The sequence below is a fragment of the Podarcis tiliguerta genome (assembly GCF_965153285.1).
Source record: "Podarcis tiliguerta genome assembly, chromosome: 1".
In the NCBI taxonomy this organism is placed as follows: domain Eukaryota; kingdom Metazoa; phylum Chordata; class Lepidosauria; order Squamata; family Lacertidae; genus Podarcis; species Podarcis tiliguerta.
The window spans coordinates 87,715,718-87,733,682 of NC_139534.1; the positions used below are offsets into that span (position 1 = coordinate 87,715,718).

The following is a 17,965-nucleotide window of genomic DNA, read 5'->3' on the forward strand; positions in this document are numbered from 1 at the left end:
AAGGAGGAGGAGCTTAGCTACCATCGAGTTGGTCGGAAACTAGAGCGGAAGGCGGGCGGGAGGACGGTGGTGGCCGTTCTGCGCGCCTGCTGGGGCGTTCTCGTCGCTCCCTGGAGTGGGGGATGGCGGAGGAAGAGGGGTACCTGGCCCTGTCCGGGGAGCGCATCACGCTGCAGCGCCTCCACCACAGCGCCTCCTGCCGGGAGTTCCAGGTGCGCTGCCCGAGGCTGCAGCTGCGCTCGCTCAGCGCCGTCACGTGCTCCGTGTGGCTGGTGGCCTACGGGCTCTTCGTCCTCAGCCAGGTACGGAAGAGGCTTTGGCCGCCTTTTGCCTACGGGCTCCGCCACGTGCCGGTAGCTCGGGGACAGGGACTCCTAAAGGTCCCGCTTGAGGGGTGCCCCCCATGTATTAGAGCAGCCACTTCACCCCGCGACTCTTCCGCTCCCCTCTTTCCCGACCCCCGTGTATGGCAGTGAGTTCCATTTAATCCGAAGGGATTCACTTCCGATTCCCGGTGCATTAGGGTTGCAGCCATGCAGCGCAACTCTTTGTGCACAATTGCTCAGAAGGCGCCAGGCAGAGACTTCTTAGTCTCTGTCGACTTAGGCAGCGAGAGAACAGCATGCTTGACTAGATCCAGCAGCGCTGTTCTTTTATGCTTCTCCAGATTTGAGATGCGGTTAACCAATGGAGTTTTCAAAAGGGGTGTGTGGCCCTTTTTGCACATTAATCTCCACAGTAACTTTGAATAAGTTCCTTCTGCTCGCCAGCAACCCCATCCCTAACAGTGCAGACCTGTGCATGATGCTTACTTGGAGTAAGTTTCAGTAGGCTTAGAAAATTGCAGTAGAAAGCTTTGTGGGATTCTATGGAAGATCTAGTCCTGTTCCTAGAACAGTATTTATCTCTGACACATAAATATTACCATAGCTCTAGGGAACTGGAGTCCGTTAGTAAATGGTAGAAATGAATGAACAGTTGTATTTAGATAATATTTCGTGTATTGAAGCGTGGATTCCAGGCCAATGGAAAAATACAGGCTATGCTCCCTTTCCAAGCCAAAGCCTCACCTCAGATAGAGGCTGTTAACATGACAAAAGGTGTTTATGGCCCATCCCAGAGAAATCCTTGTCTGTGCAAAACAGTTGCCATGCTTACTGTGGACAGAGAAAGATTTAGGATTTAAAAAAGGGGGAGGGAGCAGGCTATACTCACAGGAAAGATGTGCCTTTTAAAAACTAGGCTTGGAATACAAGACAGATGGGGAGGTGTTGCCTGGAGCAGGGGACACCTGGGATCAAGAAAGGAAGTAGAGAGAACACCATGTGGGGGCTGAAGGACAGCAGCTATGAGAGCTGGCTGGGAAGCAAGAACAAAGGGATGGTGCTTAGGATGGCTCTGGCTGCACTACTGGGCTGCCATGAAGAACAAGCTGCTCTTGAAATGACAATGCTGTAAGATCTACACCCCTTTCATATAAACTCAGTTGTAAATATGTGTAAGAGCCTTCTGGCGGTTCCCTCACTGCGAGAAGCCAAGTTACAGGGAACCAGGCAGAGGGCCTTCTCGGTAGTGGCGCCCTCCCTGTGGAACGCCCTCCCACCAGATGTCAAAGAGAACAACAACTACCAGACTTTTAGAAGACATCTGAAGGCAGCCCTGTTTAGGGAAGCTTTTAATGTTTGAGGTATCACAGTATTTTAATATTCTTTTGGAAGCCGCCCAGAGTGGCTGGGGAAACCCAGCCAGATGGGCGGGGTATAAATAATAAATTATTATTATTATTATTATTATTATTATTATTATTATTATTATTATATATTTCTTAAAAGACACTATAGTCTTCACCGTATTTTGATTCTCATTGGAAACACAACCTTGAGTGAGCACCTGGAACTTCTGGAATCTCATGCACTGCTTTGGCAGAGATTGGGGATGGCGTGCAACCTTTGTAACACTATTTCCTAAATTAGTCCAAGTACCTAGAAGCATGCAGCCTATGATAATCATGCAGAGAATAGACTACCACAGCAAAAGAACAGGAGAGACCCCATTGTGTTTCTTTCCAAAGTTAAGTGTTATAAGAAAAAACTGCTCCTTTTCCCTTATGGGATATCCAAGAGCCCATATAGAGTCCTTATGTAGGTTCTCTATTGGTAGGAGAAAAATACAGTGGCACCTCAGGTTACAAACACTTTGCTAACCTGGAAGTAGTACCTTGGGTTAAGAACTTTACCTCAGGATGAGAACAGAAATCGCACGGCGGCGGCACAGCGGCAGCGGGAGGCCCCATTAGCTAAAGTGGTACCTCAGGTTAAGAACGGTTTCTGGTTAAGAAGGGACATCCGGAATGAATTAAGTTCGTAACCAGAGGTACCACTGTAACAGAGGCTAACCAGAGAATATTGAGAAGCAAAGCAGCTAGTAAGCCTGATCTTTATTAAACTCTTGCAACAGGGTGAACACCCCACTAAAGCAGGAGGGAGGAGGGACCCAGAACATTGGTGTGCAGGCTCTTATATAGACTTCTGAAATTGCCTACTCTGTAGCTCAAGACCACCCCCCTCAAACATCATACATACATCACAGAAAGAGGTGGTCCCCAGCAGAAGTTTGAGTGTGTTTCTTCTCTCCTGTCTGCCAGGATACCTGATAGTGCCTTATCTGAGTGCCTTTTCTGTGCCCTATTGTATATCTTTCCAAAGTTAAGTATGTTTAGGTGTGGGATCCAGTCTTGCCCTGCCTTCTCTGCTCTCTCATTCCTGGATTTAGAAATAAATTTTTTGAAAATCTAGCATGGTCTGATTGTAGCAGCCTGTAAATTTACTGCACATCCTCAGTATAAGAATGTGTGTGTTTTAAAATAGTAGACAACAGGTAAGCTAGACTACAATTCTGTATACATTTACTTGGGAGTAAGTCGTATTGAGCTTCAACAACCTCTTCTATTAAAAGAAGGTCAGTTACTCAGCGATTGTAACTTTTTCAACTAAATTAAATTTCTATATGCTGGAAATAAATTCTGGGTTGTGTAGAGCTTTACCTAAGTATTCATATTCAGGGGGAAGTACAGTGCTTGCTGTGTAAATTATGTTTACCCACCATGTCTCTGGATTGATTGGTTCAGAATTATTAACTAGGACTGCAATCCGATGGACAGATTTTTGGGAATGTCAACAATCCTAAAGTTGTGCTGTAGCTTACAAAAAGGGACATCTCAGGAAGATATTAAATTACACAAGAGTATTCCAGAAACGAAATAAATGAAAAAACCCTATATGTTCTTTTTGGAAAGATAAAAAAGTGAAAAGCTGTCCTGTGGTTTGATATGTTCAAAGAATGGTCTTCTGTGCCAGCATAGTTTCTAAAATATCTCATTCCTCCCTATAGTTGTTAAAGTTGGTGTCCTTTTATATTTTTTGGTACCCCATGTTCTTACATTATACTGTACTAATAGAGTTTACATGTGCTTTTTTAAACATAATTGATTTATCTTCATTTACCAATAATACATATATGAACAGGAACCATTAAAATACAATTAGATACACTGCAGGTGAGAGAGGTGAAAGTCCATTCTTTTTATTTTTATATTTATCTATGGAAAGTCTATTAGATGTCCAGGCCTCTTTTCTGTTCATTACACTACTTCATAAGATTAATCTATGATTGATTTTGTTTCCCCCTTTTTATCTCTAAGCATAAGGATGATTATACTTAACCTTTTGACATGAAGGGCACATGCATAATGCACAATTCAGTTGCTGTGATCTCATTCCATATTGTTCAATAGCTGGAATGTTAGGCTGCTTCAAGTCCTTTGGAAGTTTGTCATGATCATGTCTTCAAATCAGTAGTTGAGAGAACAGGTCAGTTAAAGGATTTGGCCTAATGTTCTTGACTTGGTTTCTATTACAGAACAGTGCGGTGCTCTCTGCTGCTATATTTGTCACACTGATAGGCTTGCTTGTGTACCTGCACTTTGTGAAAATTGACCAGGAGTCTCTGCTTATTGTTGGCTCACTTGGAATACAGATGACTTCATCCTATGCATCTGGCAAAGAAAGTACAACCTTTATAGAGATAAGCCAGGTAAAAGATGTGGTCATCAACGAAGCCATCTATATGGTAAGCCTAATATGCCACTTCTTTTACTATGCTACTGATTATCTCATTTCTTCAGGAACCAGAGGGCTGGTTTTTTTTGTTTTTTTGTTTTGTCTGGAAAGGATTTTCCCATGTCAGATGCCAAGGTGTTCTATGGTGTTGGAGCAACAGCAGAAAGGGCTCTGTTCTGTTCTTCAGGACCAGCTGATCTTTCCCCTTGAAATGAGAGAACTCTAAATGGAATCTCCCCAACAGATCTCAGTGGGAGAGGGATGGCTGCAGACCTGGTCCAACTGTGTGTTGGGGTTAAGTTCTTAATTCAGTAGGCAGATGGGTGGTGGGGCCAGCAAACTTCTTTGATTCTCTTCTCTGTTGGTTAAAAAAAGAATTTCTAAGGTGGCTCTAACCTAAGAAAACCTTACTGGCCTCTCTAGGATATTGTTATCCTTTTGTGAAGAAATTATCATCCTGATAATGATGTGGGTAGCAATTTCTTGTACCAGGGTTGTATTCTTATAATTGGTAGCACAGAACAACTTTCTCATTGTTATATTTGTGTGTTGTTTGTTTTTGTAGCAAAAGGTTATCTATTACCTGTGCATCCTTCTCCAAGACCCTGTGGAACCTCATGTTGTTTCAGAGGTAGTACCATTGTTCCAGGTGAGTCCATCAAAGTGCACAGGAGTGCTGGAGATGGTAGAAAATATTTGTTAGGCCATGTAGACTCTGACTGTGGCCTCATTTTCAGAACTCTGCAGTGCTACACAACACTTTTTTACGCGATCTTCCTTTCAATCCTGGGTCCAAGAACATAGAGTAGCTGTTAGTTTGTAATTCAGTGCACCTTAGACGCAGCAGTGACATGCTCAATTGAGCATGGATTAACTGCTGAACTTTCTGGATAGTTGATCTTGCCCAGGTAGGTGGGGCAGTAACCCTTGTCACCCTTTGGTGCATTTAAGCCCTTGCTTTTCTCAGTTATGTCAGCTCTAAAGAATACAATTTACCATCTCACTGAGCCAATTAACACTTCTATAATCACGTACTAAATTAACCTGTTTTTCTATGAAACTCAGTGGCAACCTTCAAGAAGAAAGCTTCCAAATGGACTTTACACTAAGAGTTGTTTTCAGCAGCTCAAAAGGCATTAGGACTCAGAGAGCAAAGGGTGGGTGGGATGGAGTGGGAAATTACCGCAGAGGTGAGGAGTTAAATACAGAAATATTTCTGAGTTTTTGGCCCAGCTCAGAAAGTTATAATTTTATGCCCTTTCTATTGTGTTAGCATGGGTGGAGTTCTAGGCTACTATTAATTTTGTGGCTGACCAGATCAGTGAAGGCATACAGTGGTACCTTGGGTTACATACGCTTCAGGTTACAGACTCCGCTAACCCAGAAATACTACCTCGGGTTAAGAACTTTGCTTCAGGATGAGAACAGAAATCGTGCTCCGGCGGTGCGGCGGCAGGAGGCCCCATTAGCTAAAGTGGTGCTTCAGGTTAAGAACAGTTTCAGGTTAAGAACGGACCTCCGGAACAAATTAAGTACTTAACCTGAGGTACCACTGTAGTTTGGATAAAACTTAAGAAGTTAGGCCTTTTAAAACATCACTGCTTTGATCATTCAGGCTAGTCTCTGCAGCAGTAGATGTTCTTCAGAAAGGGCAACCCTGTTTCTCCACCCCCCTCCTCCACATTGCTTGTATCCTTACATTTTTACTTACAGAGAATGGAGAATTCATTTTCCAGCTTGCTTTTGTCCATCATCTCAAATCAGCCGATCTGCTCTTTTGAACTCCTAGCTAGCAGCTAACCAGGGACATATACCCTGTCTCCAGCAAAGAAACAAAATAAGCACATAAACAGAACATATGATGTAGCATTTTGGTGGGGTGGCTGGTCCCTCCAAACTGGCTGTTCTGCCTCTCTCTCTCCTTTTGTCAGTATAGCCAATCAGGGCACTTGGCTTTACATAGAGGAACTTGTAGAATTAAAGAAGCTAGGGTGGGACTATGAGCATGTGCTGCCAGTGTCAGGTAAGAGAGATAACCTGTGTGTGTCAGGTGTGTTTGCCTGGGTTCAGTGTGTCTAGGTGCATGTGCCAGTGCCAGCTGAGTGTGTGCTCCAGGTGTTTGTGCCTGGGTTAAATGTTGATGTATGCATTTATGCAAGCAATCTCTCCTAATAAATTTTGTATGCCATTTCCACTAATATGTGCATTTTATGCATACTTTTCTCTAAGATGTGCATTTTTGTACACCTTGGTTGGGGAATTGCATAGCAAAATTCAGAGTAGTGTGAATTTCAAAACATAGCTGTTTTGGTTTGTGTATTTTGTTCAGTAAGTGGGAATTCAGTAGGTTCCCATTAAATGCAAACAAAATCAAATTTCTCCCCCATCCCTAGATGAAACCTTTTTTATTTTTCTCCTCCTGTAGCCATGCTGGCTTTGGGTGAAGCCTCCCTAATCTTTCAGCAGCAATTGCAGTTCAGCAGCATTTGAGTCTCTCTTGTCTCCTTTATATATAGAGCTCCAAGCCACGTCTAGACTGCCTTGTCCAAGTGTACAAAAGCTGCCAAGAAATCCTGGAGCAGAGGAAGACCAGTTTTTAAAGTGAAGTCTTTATCTGGGTAGAAAACTTGCTAAAATACCAAGCTTTTCTTAAAAAAGATAGTTGGGAAGCATGTTAAGGGACTTGACCATGTGGATAACTAGATGGCAGTGGATTCTAATGCACCAGAGAACTGAAAACTGCTAGTGCTTTCATGGGCAAGGACGTGAGTATGTAATCTTGATGTTATGGTGGAGAAATGGCTAAACTGGGCCCCACATCTTCTTTTTTCAACATGACGTAAGAATGATTATAAACTTTCTGTAAATAATTAACTCTACCATGTGAATGGAAATCTACAGGGAAGGTTCAGCAGAAATGGGATGGACAGGGAAACTGCCACCTTAGTACAAGTATATGGAAGATGAGAAACTGAGAACACCATTACATTATCTTCTAAAATCAATTGTGAGATCTTCAGTGTATTCTTACTTATGCACTTAGGTTTGTCATTAGCAATTGATACAAATGTCTGCTAAACAAATCCTTTCACTAGTTGTTTTAGAAGCATTTTGCTGTGTTCTGTGTTGTAACAAGATAACCTGTGTTTACCAAGTTCATATGTTGTAAGGACATTTTCCAGTACACATGGAAGATCTGGTCAGAGTCTAGAGAACCTCACATCTAACGTCAAAGAAAAACAGACTTCTCATCATGCAGCCAGACAACTGCTTTTGAAATTCAGGGAAATTTCAAAGCACTTGGTCATAGGACATGGAGAGGGTGCAGAACTGCTTCCTCCCAAGGAAAGTGTCAGAAGTCATGCTGATCTCCCACAATCCCTAAGTTTAGCTGCCTGAATTGTTGGTTGGAAATTTGTCAAATAGTAAATGCCATTCCCTTATTAGTTTGTCCTACTGCATGTGCTTTGGGCAGGAAACAACACTGATAATTAAGAGACCCACTGTATAAGAATACTATCCTGAGTTAAAACTATCCCAAATCTACTTTGTCCAGGCTAAGGAAGATTTCCCCCCGCAAATGCCACATAATATTCAGGCATGGGCTTTGGCAAGTCTTCAAATCAAGGGAGTTGCACCTTTGTGGAATAGCCACCAAGAGAACCCCTCTCATCACAATTTCATGGTACAAGTTTGGTGCGCAGACTGCATGGGGTCAAGAGAGCTATTTGAATAGTTCCACAAATGCTTGCCAGATTTCAAAGAAGTGCCGTCACATGAAGAGGCTGCTGACGGAACTCATGTTCAGTTTCCCCTGTTGATTTCTAGGCAAGGAAGACACAAGTACATTCTTACTGAAGGAATGTGTTGTAGACTACAGCTCTCTTGTTAAAACGTGGAAGGAACTGGTTTGATATCCAGCTGCAACTGTTAAAGCTGCTCTACCAGCAGAAACCCCCTTTATTTCAGTAGGATCTTTTGTGTTCAACTGAGAGGAAATAGGTCCCTTTGTTTGGCATAGAATGTTTGCTGCATCTGCTTCCACCATCCCAAAAGCTAGGTAACAAATAAAACAATGAAAGAAAGAAAAATCTCCTGCTTTATTGATAATCATAAGTTTACTAGCTTTACCATCATTGCATTACAGTACATCATAGTTTTTTTATGTACAAAACAGTAGTTGTGAAAACAAAGTCTTCTTTTTCACTGTTGTGCTATAGCAAATTTCCAGCTAGGGGCACAGGGCTGTTCACAACTGAATTTTATAAACTTTGCTAGAAGGGAATCCTACAAATCTGTCATGGTTTCAATAGACAAGTTTTCTGAATGCCAATAAACTATAAATATATAGTAGCATCATAGTCTCTGCATCAGAGGAGAGAGCTGGATTCAGGTCTCACTGGGATCAACTAGTAAGCAGCTATATTTCAGCTCCAGCCTCTCATCTAACATGGGAGCAAGGCTGTTACTGTAAAATGAAAATCGGCAGCATTAACGAGAGTATTGGAGCATACCTAACACTATCCATGGAAACAAGCCGAAGAGGAGTATATTTTCGGTGGACAGTTTGGATTTGATTGTACAGTGTTCTCAACCCTCTAACGCTAAACACATTACTTTGAAGCAAGTAAGTTCTGTTGAAATAGATGGAACATACATTCCAACTTTTGCCACATAGTTTGGAAGTAAACAGTGTCCAAGTGTGGTAGACTACTTCTGTTCTTTGCTCTCACAGTAAGTTTCAAGTACAGTAGGAAAAATTCACATCCTCAGATGGCCACAGCTCTTTCCACAAATATATAAAAAACCCAGCTAAAATACAGTTGAGGACAGACAACCAACAGCTGTAACAGCAATCTGGGGGGAAATAACCCCAACCAATGTGAAAAGGATTATTGGGAGCAAAAAGAGATTAAAAAAAAATCTCACCAGCCCTCACCTGTTTTTAGCAGGAACCTTAAAAGGATCCTGTCCCAATATATGCATGGTTAACAGGATGAGCACACACCTTCCTGCCAGCTGACAGGCCACGCAGATGGAACCTGATGTATGGTTTTAGGCTGCTGCTTTGCTTCCAGATGTGCACTTTGCTGAGGTTGCAGATTCAGATGCACAGATTATTTGAGCTTTATGTGCAGATAATCCAGCAAGGGGATCTGCATGGGTGGGGCTCTTGTTCTTTTGGGACAGAAGTGTTTCCTTTGTAATGTTTTGCTACACTCAGCAAGTGCCATATGGCTTGTCCATGGATGCTGGAGAATGGCCATACAGATCAAATAAAATAACAGTGCTCTGCAGATCTTTATTTTAGTTATAGAAATGTAGATTATTAAAAATGCAGTACAAATCACATTATAGGTATACATTTTTACAGGAAAAATAATCTGAACAGCAATACCTATAATCAATTTGTCAGCTTTGTCACAAGTGATTATTGGAAGATCACTTATTTTTAAAGGCAAGATGGACACCATTTAGAAATGTATTTGTTTGCTAACCACTCCCCTTTGAAGGAAGCAGGAGTTCCAAAGATAAGTATTGCTAAAAAAAATAAGGGTTTTTTTGTGTTAAACAAAGCCATAAGATGGGAGGCAAAACAACATCAGATGCCTTCCCATTTCAAAGTGGTCCTAGTACAAATGTCAGTAGTGAACACATCCAAAAATAAATACAATATAGTGGTTCCAACATTTCAAAGCATACACCTGAGATTATGCATCATAAAATGCACCTCTATGGCAAGAGCCAAGGGATTGTCCTTGTGTAATGCTATGGTACAGTATCTATCTAGTAGAATATATGAGGGATATTTTCTTGCAATCATTCATGTTTTTGCTAGTTCCCCCAAAAGCACACTACCTGCATTTTACTATAGTTCAAAAGTAAACATGTTAAATTATTCCACCCTAATGCTGTACCATGTATGAAAACTCATCAACCATGAAAATGTTTTAGTCAAAGTACAGTGGTGCCTTGCAGGACGAAAAGAATCCGTTCCGTGAGTCTCTTCGTCTAGCGGTTTTTTCGTCTTGCGAAGCAAGCCCATTAGCGCTATTAGCGGTTTAGCGGCTATTAAAGGCTTAAGGGATTAGCGGATTAGCTGCTAAAAGGCTATTAGCAGCTTAGTGCCTTAGAAAAAGGGGGTGGGGAGCGAAAAAACCCCCCCAGGAATCGCAAGACATTTTCGTCTTGCGAAGCAAGCCCATAGAGAAATTCGTCCTGCGAAGCACCTCCAAAACGGAAAACCCTTTCGTCTAGCGGGTTTTCCGTCTTGCGAGGCATTCGTCTTGCGGGGCACCACTGTAGTTTCTTTCCCCCCATATTCAGAAAATCTAGATACTATGTGTGCAATTGTTCAGCTACAAGCAAATCCTCTGGATCATCAAAGGAAACTTCTAATACTAAACAGCCATTCCTTAAGTATCCCCTGCATATACGAAGAAATCATTCCGCAAATTGTCCAGGCAACTTTTTCTATTGCTGAACTGATCTTACCATTAGTACTCTTATAATCTGTTTCCAAATATTTAATCCGAGACCATCTTCCTATAGCCCAGACCCACGGTATCATTTCCTACCCTTGATGCACAGGACGCTCAATTGATTTCACACATGTTTTTTAATATCCTTTAAATAATTTTAAAACTCTCAATATACTCCTCATGCGTCCTGATCCTATGCATGCTTACTTGCAAGTAAGTCTCACAGTTTAATGGAGCTTACTCCCAATTAAATATGCACTGAATTGCAGCCTTAGCCTTCTTTTGTTTTGGTTAAACATGCCCAGTTCCTTCAGCCTCCCTCTACAGGATTTGTTTCCAAGACCCTGTGACCATCCTTGTAAGTCTTGTTTCCGTTATGTCAGCATGATCTGCATTCACTGTTGAACACAGCATTCCACCCAAGTCCTTTCCAGTGCCAAAAAAAGTACTTCTACTTCACAAGTCTTTTGCTAAGAATTCAATTATATATTATAGGGGAAATGGAACTGCAGCTGTACCTCTCCTGTAATGTGTAATATTATTCCTCATGTGAATCACCACATGGTGAATTTCCCCACTGCTTCACATTATTGGCTGCCACTAGTGTGGGCACCTTCAAATGGCAGTGGCCATTTCTGCCACAATACCACAATGTTGACTTATGTTTATACTGGTACCCTTGGAAGCTTTTAGATTTATCTTGGACATACTCCAACTGCCCAGTTAAGATACACCTAACCTTCTTATATTTTGTGTTTCCCCCTTTGCAACATGGGCACTTGTTCACATACTTTCTCTTTTTTACTTACTGTCTGACACTTCAGCATGAAACCATTTCCCATATTTAGCTAATCCATTAAAGCAGGAATGGGCAACCTCTGTATTCTTTAGGTCACTCCAGACTGTGGTCCAGACCATCTCAACAGCCTTGCAGGCACTCAGGGTCAATGATAAGGTCAGCACCATCTAACAGCAAGGATTCCACATTTGTAGATTTAATACACATTTGTGTATAACTGAGGCATTATTGTACAAGACCCAAATAGGTGTAAACATCAGAAGTGTGGAACACCCCTGTATCTCACAACTTTTGGGGGGGAAATATGTTTTCCTCATAAGGGAATGTATGGACAAAATGTTTATCATACCTTGCACAAAAATTGGTAGGACTATTGGGATCCAGACAGTATTGCTTTTTGGTCCTGGGTATCCCTATGTTAATCTATATCAAGTCCTCCCAGCCAGTTCCTCACATCTTTAGAGTACTATATAGTATGCTTGTGAAAAATAGGTACAAAAGTAATTGACTCCAGGGTACAACCTTCAACATAGCTATTTCCTCTTCTAAGCCCTTTCTTTACAAGTTCTCCCCAGTCAGGTGTCTCTCCTCACCCCCACCACCATTTATGCAGTACAAAAGTCCTTGCAGGTGGGGGGAAAACACATATTTCCCCTCCTCAGGCTCTTTTTCAAAGCAACAATATATTATTCTAGTTGCCTACATATTATGTGAATTCTCCGATCCAGTGTGTTCGACAATGTCGTTGTTGTCAGTCTATCATCTCAAGATGTTTGCACTTGAAATAATGTCTTAAGGAATATGGTACATATTCATTTACCCAGCACACTTCATAAGATGAGGTAGGGAAACAAAAGGTTTGGGGGCAAATAGGATCTTAGATAAATAGGCTATTTTTGCAGGGGAGAGTGGGAAAGGCAAGAGAGTAAAAGTTGGCAATCAGTGAAGACCCCAAACCAAGCTTTCTGTTCTGGGAAGTTTGCAGGTCAATAGCTGATGAATGCATATTCAGGAATAAATTAATAGCTGAGAAACTGATGATTAGTTTCTAATCATAGCACATGTTTAGTAAGAAGATGAATGCTGTCAAAATCCTTGCAATCGGGAGTGAGGTCTGAGAGAAATCCTGGTTGCAAAAGAAAAAGCTTTGATACAGTTGAGTGTGCGTGAAATCTGCGAAGCCACCCAAAAAGATGAAACCAAGGGTGTGGTTTAAAAGTGGTTGAAGGCAATGCCGTGTTACGCTAGAACTCTAGCAGAGACAAAGTGTGAAAGATACCCCTTCTATTCAAAATAAGTAACCCTACCCCCAGCTCTAGTTCTTAAAGGGGAAAAAGGTGTGTAGCTCTAAACAAGCCTCTAGGAAAGTTGCACTTCACCAAGGAGGTAGACCTGGAGTCTGCCTGATTAGCAGGGCACATAAGCAATGAAATCACAGCAGTCTTCAATTCACAGTGTGGCAAGACAACTCCGAAAGGCACTTGAAACAGGGCTTACAGCAGTGTAGGCCCCTTAGTGGTCCGGGGCAGAGAAGGAAAGAAAGACCTGCTTTCAAGTTCCATGAGCTTCTTAGTAGATGACGTTCTCCATGGTGAACTGACACTCTGAGGAGGAGGCGTAGGAGACAGGTGTGGCGTCGATGAACTGTAGTTAATATAGCTGGCCATAAGGAGAGTCACTTCAGCAATCTGTTGGGAAGGTGAAAGGAAGAAAAGGGGGGAAAAAGTATTCCAATAAAATTGATTTTCTTGTAAGCTGACCTTTCGATACAATCACCCCATGCTATAAAATGGAACATAGCGCTATTATATAAACAGGTCCATCAAGCTCAGTTTTGTCATTTCTGATTGGCAGCTGCACTTCACAGCCTTGGGCAAAGATCTTTTCAAACTCAGCTACCTAAAATCCTTTAACCAGAGATGTCATGCATGGCCAGTGTTCTTTGTTCAACTCACTGTGCATACATGATGCATGTATGATTTATAATTTGAACATTTTGAGAGAAATTTTATTTCCCACAGAGAATAGGTGCTTATTATAACTGTAGGCCAGTTAGAAAGGATGTATGCTTTGGTGAGTCACACCTTTCTGTAGAAGAAAACGCAAAAAAGCAAATATCAGGTTTCTGACTTAATGCCCAAACTGAGTAGCCTAGTCTCAGGCCACACTTCTGAGATTTTACAGGGCTTAAAACCTAGGATAAAGGTACTGCAGTGTTAATTATGCATTTAGTGATGTAATTTAGATGTCAAACTGCACACAACAGCTCAGGGAAAGCAATTTATGCACTAGGAAGAAAAGAATAGTAATATAATATATAAATAAGTAACTTCCTAAATATACATTTCCAAATTAAAAAGGTCTTTCTTCACCACATGGAACTTGCTCAGGCTTGGAAGAAACTTGGAAGGACCGACACTTCAGAGCTACCACTGCGTGCTTGATGCACCAAGCACACACACATATATGCCTTTTTCTTCTGGCCCTATCCAGAGGAAGGAACATCAGCTGCCTTCCGGGGTTTTATATTCAATGTATATTCAATGAATATTCAATGTATGTTCAATAAAAAAAAAAGAAATTCCCCACACTTCGCTTTGTACTCACCTTTACAGCTGCCATTGTAAAAAGTAGTTTTTCAGGAGTGGTTTTGCCAGAGCACCTGTCCTTCACTTGACTGACCACAACCATAAAGTCATCGTGACAGCCTCCAAAGGTCAGTACAGAAGAGTACGAGTAAGCCAGCTTTAAGTGCTTCATGTAAGCAAAGGATAAGATGATTAGGGACAATAAACTGCTACATAAGAGCATTGGTCTTCTACACCGTCCTCTAAACGGTTTTAGGAATTGTCTAAGCCTTGTTCATGAATAGGTTTGAACAAGTCTCTCAGTCTGAATTTCTCAAATGAAATAATAATGACAGTAAAGCAGAACTGAATGCCACACGAATGGTTAAATCATAAAATGTGTATAATCCAGTTTTTTTCTTTTTAAGTGCATGTCACGTTGAAGCAGCAGTTAGTAGTGTGACATTAATGAACTGGAAGTCCATAAATTGAAAGCAGCTTTTTCTTGAAATCATCTGATTTCTCTCTTATTGCCTCTGGTTTTATTTGCCACTATCTTTCCTAAAGAAACAGTTTATTTTCCCTGATTTAATAAATACACCTGATTCAGCCAAATAAATTGTTTTGTCCTATTCTGTAATCAGAGTCAATGACAGAATGTACGCCCAGTTTCTGCCCTGCATAATTATTGAAATATGGTTCTGGAGAAAAGAGCTGAAATTCCTTTGCCACTGTTTCTCAACATACCAAAGTATTATATTCCAGTATACTGATTCCATCTTCATTGACAGCAATCCAAAGTGGAGAGTCTTCCAAGGGAGAAGGTAGGACAGGCTGGGGAAATAAGATGATAATAAGACACAGTAATACTGTTATAATGTCATGCTACCATGGAGGGATAATAACAGCTGATAAGTCTGTGGGTTCATATTATCTTGTGCACATTATTAACTATATCATTGTTGTGACGTGGGGTTTGTGATTTCAGCTCTCTTGACATAATCTGCTGGAGACAGTTCTCTAGTAACACTTCTTTATTACAGCAAACAAGACTGAAGACTGAGGAGGGGAAAGCTACATTTATAGGGACAGGGGACTAGCTAGAAAGGATACATTTTGGAGGGAACAATATCAGGCAATCACAGTCCTGCCTTTTGGAGGAAACCAATAAGACAGAGGATCCAAATACAGCAGTTTAAATGAACCAATAGTAGCTGTACCCCCTGAAACCAAAAGGCAGTTACTTTACCCTAATGCAAATATAGACAATAATAATACAGATATAAAATCCTTTGACTCAATACACAACACCCCTCCCCCCCTAGTGAGCACAGCAGACGTAATCTCTCAGGTACTGTGGGGTCCTACAACTTCTACTTGATCTCCTGACAACAGGCGTTGCCGGTTCTGGATTGGGTGTTACCTGTGGTAGAGGGGCTGCTATAGGGGTTTCCTCAGGAACAGATGGAGTCCCAGACATCTCAGGGTTCCCTACCTGTACCTCGTCATCATGAGGACTAGCAGACCCTGGTTCATTTGCTGAAGCCCCTGGTGACTGCACCTCTGGGCCATTTTCACTCTGGTCTTGCAGCTCTGCGTCGTTAGCCAGGGATGAATTATCTGACTCCTCCCTGCTGAGCGCCCGGCGCCTCAGCTGATCTATATGTCTCTTCCAAACTTGCCCATTTTCCAAGGTTACATAATAGGACACAGGTCCACTAGCCCGGGTGACCACACCAGCCACCCACCGCGAACCTCGTGAATAGTTCCTCACCCAGACCAGATCTTCAGGGGCGAGATACCTTGTTGTGTCAGTCTCAGCCTGGGGGGTTGCTCTTGAATTATGGTTTGGCATTTTATCCGGGTGGACATAATCCAGCACCGTTACCAGTCTTCTACCCAAGAGCAGCTCAGCTGGCGACTTGCCCGTCGCAGTACACGGCGTCGCATGCTGCAAAAATAACATTCGCGCGATGCGAGCTGACCAGTTACCCTCCATTAAGCGCGCAATGGATTCTTTGGCTGTTCTTACCATGCGCTCAGCCTGCCCATTGGAGGATGGGTGAAAGGGCGCGGATGTGACCCCTCTTATGAAGTTATCAGCCAAGAATGCCCTGAATTCTTGGGATACAAAAGCTGCCCCATTATCTGATACAATGGTCTCAGGTAACCCGTGGGTTGCAAACAGCTGCCTCAACACCTTGATTACGGCAGCTGATGCCATGCTAGGGACCATCGCCACTTCTAACCATTTGGAATATGCATCGACGACAACCAAAAAGACCTTCCCCTGGAATGGCCCAGCAAAATCTAAGTGCAGCCGGCTCCAGGGAGATCTGGACTGCTCCCACCAGTGAACTGGTGCTCTGGCCACTTCTGGCCGCACCTCTTGGCATGCCTTACATGTTCGTACCCATTGTTCTATGTTCTGGTCCATTCCAGGCCACCACACATAACATCGGGCTAGCGACTTCATCCTGACCATTCCCGGGTGTCCCATGTGAAGCGTCTCAAGCACCCTGTTTCTCAGTGGTGCTGGGATGATCACCCTATCTCCCCACAGGAGACAACCCTTATGCATGGACAACTCGTGCTGCCTTGTCGCATAAGGCCTGAATTTGTCTTCATGCGGACCACCTGGCCACCCCCTCCCCACCCAAGTGAGCACACGGAAGAGAACAGCATCTTTCCTCGTTTTCTCAGCTATATCAGTAGCCGTTACAGGAGCCCCCGGAAGTGTTTCCAGCATCATTATGTGCTCCGCTGGAGCGGGATCCTCATTGCTCCCGCCAGGAAGGGGCAATCGACTCAGCGCATCAGCGTGGCACAACCGTTTCCCCGGCACATGGGTCAAGGTGTACTGGAACCCGTTCAGGAATATAGACCAACGCAACATTCTGGGGGAGAGAATTTGTGGCGTTTGTTTGTTCGGGTTGAACAACCCTAACAGTGGTTTGTGGTCCGTTTCAATGGAGAAATGGCGACCGTACACATAATCATGGAACTTTTTGATTCCTGCCACAATTGCAAGCGCCTCTTTGTCAATTTGAGCATAGTTGCGCTCCGTGGGCGACAACGTACGGGAATAGAAAGAGATGGGCTTTTCCGACCCATCCAGTTCCCTATGACTCAGCACCGCCCCCAGGCCGTATTGAGAGGCATCACATGCCAGGACCAGCGGCTTTGACTCATCATAATGAGCAAGGACGCTCCCGCTACTCAGCATTCTTCGCAAGGAGTCAAAAGCCTTCTGCTGCCCCTGCCCCCATCGCCACACATTCTTTTTCTGCAACAGTCTATGTAATGGTTCAGCTACCGAAGCTTTATGGGGTAAGAACGAATGATAAAAGTTAATAAGTCCCAGGAATGACTGCAACTCCGTCTTGTTCTGTGGTCGTGGTGCCTCGATGATGGCCTTAATCTTAGCATCTGTGGGGTGGATGCCTGATGCATCAATTTTAAACCCCAAGAAATCCACAGCTGGCACCCCAAAGCTGCATTTTTCCTTTTTCAGTTGCAACCCCACCTCCTTGAACTTGAGCAACACTGCACGGACACGCGCAACCAGTTCCTGTGGGTCTTTTCCAGCAATCAAAACGTCATCAAAAAATGGCAAGACCCCCGGCAGACCTCTTAACAGGCGTTCCATGAGCCCTTGAAAAATCCCTGGGGCCACACAAACTCCAAATTGTAATCTGTTAACTCTGAACGCCCCTTTATGTGTGACAATAGTCTGTGCTTCCGCTGATTGTGGGGTTACTGGCAGCTGTTGGTAGGCTTGTGCCAGGTCAATTTTGGCAAACACCTTGCCCCCAGCCAGTTTAGCCAACAGATGTGATACGACTGGAATGGGGTATGAGTTTCCCCTGAGTGCCTTATTGATAGTACATTTGTAATCTGCACAGATCCTGACTTCCCCATTTGCTTTAAGGGGCGTGACGATTGGAGTCTCCCACTTAGCAGAGTCCACGGGTGAGAGAACTCCCTGCTTGACCAATT

At 43.0% G+C, this 17,965-nt stretch overlaps 2 protein-coding genes and 1 long non-coding RNA gene across 7 annotated transcripts in view; 1 reads left to right on the forward strand and 2 right to left on the reverse strand.

The window, feature by feature from the left end:
* Positions 1 to 10,159, reverse strand: part of LOC310685701 — an 87,011-nt gene extending 76,852 nt beyond the window's left edge. Inside the window, exon 1 of the long non-coding RNA XR_014515411.1 lies at positions 10,083 to 10,159. This is a non-coding gene — a long non-coding RNA (uncharacterized lncRNA). The remainder of the gene's footprint in view (positions 1 to 10,082) is intronic.
* PIGH (phosphatidylinositol glycan anchor biosynthesis class H) lies at positions 123 to 11,693 on the forward strand (the record flags this gene model as incomplete). 2 transcript variants are annotated; one of them, XM_083458253.1, is made up of 5 exons in its annotated part: positions 123 to 302; positions 3,919 to 4,128; positions 4,684 to 4,767; positions 6,635 to 10,083; positions 10,425 to 11,693. In XM_083458253.1, the coding sequence occupies 4 exons, from the start codon at positions 123 to 125 to the stop codon at positions 6,716 to 6,718; spliced, it is 558 nt and encodes a 185-aa protein (XP_083314379.1). In that variant the 3' UTR covers positions 6,719 to 10,083; positions 10,425 to 11,693. The 2 variants fall into 2 exon arrangements, with proteins under 2 accessions (XP_083314379.1, XP_083314380.1); XM_083458254.1 differs by lacking the exons at positions 6,635 to 10,083; positions 10,425 to 11,693 and adding an exon at positions 6,544 to 6,588.
* A 135-nt stretch (positions 11,694 to 11,828) lies between these two features.
* The window catches only part of PLEKHH1 (pleckstrin homology, MyTH4 and FERM domain containing H1), a 50,817-nt gene continuing 44,680 nt past the window's right edge, over positions 11,829 to 17,965 (reverse strand). For all 4 annotated transcript variants that reach the window (XM_083456601.1, XM_083456599.1, XM_083456598.1 and 1 more), the window contains exons 27-29: positions 14,714 to 14,800; positions 14,007 to 14,153; positions 11,829 to 13,087 (exon numbers count right to left, since the gene is read on the reverse strand). In XM_083456601.1, the coding sequence (XP_083312727.1) occupies positions 12,893 to 13,087; positions 14,007 to 14,153; positions 14,714 to 14,800 (429 nt within the window). In that variant the 3' untranslated portion in view covers positions 11,829 to 12,892. The remainder of the gene's footprint in view (positions 13,088 to 14,006; positions 14,154 to 14,713; positions 14,801 to 17,965) is intronic.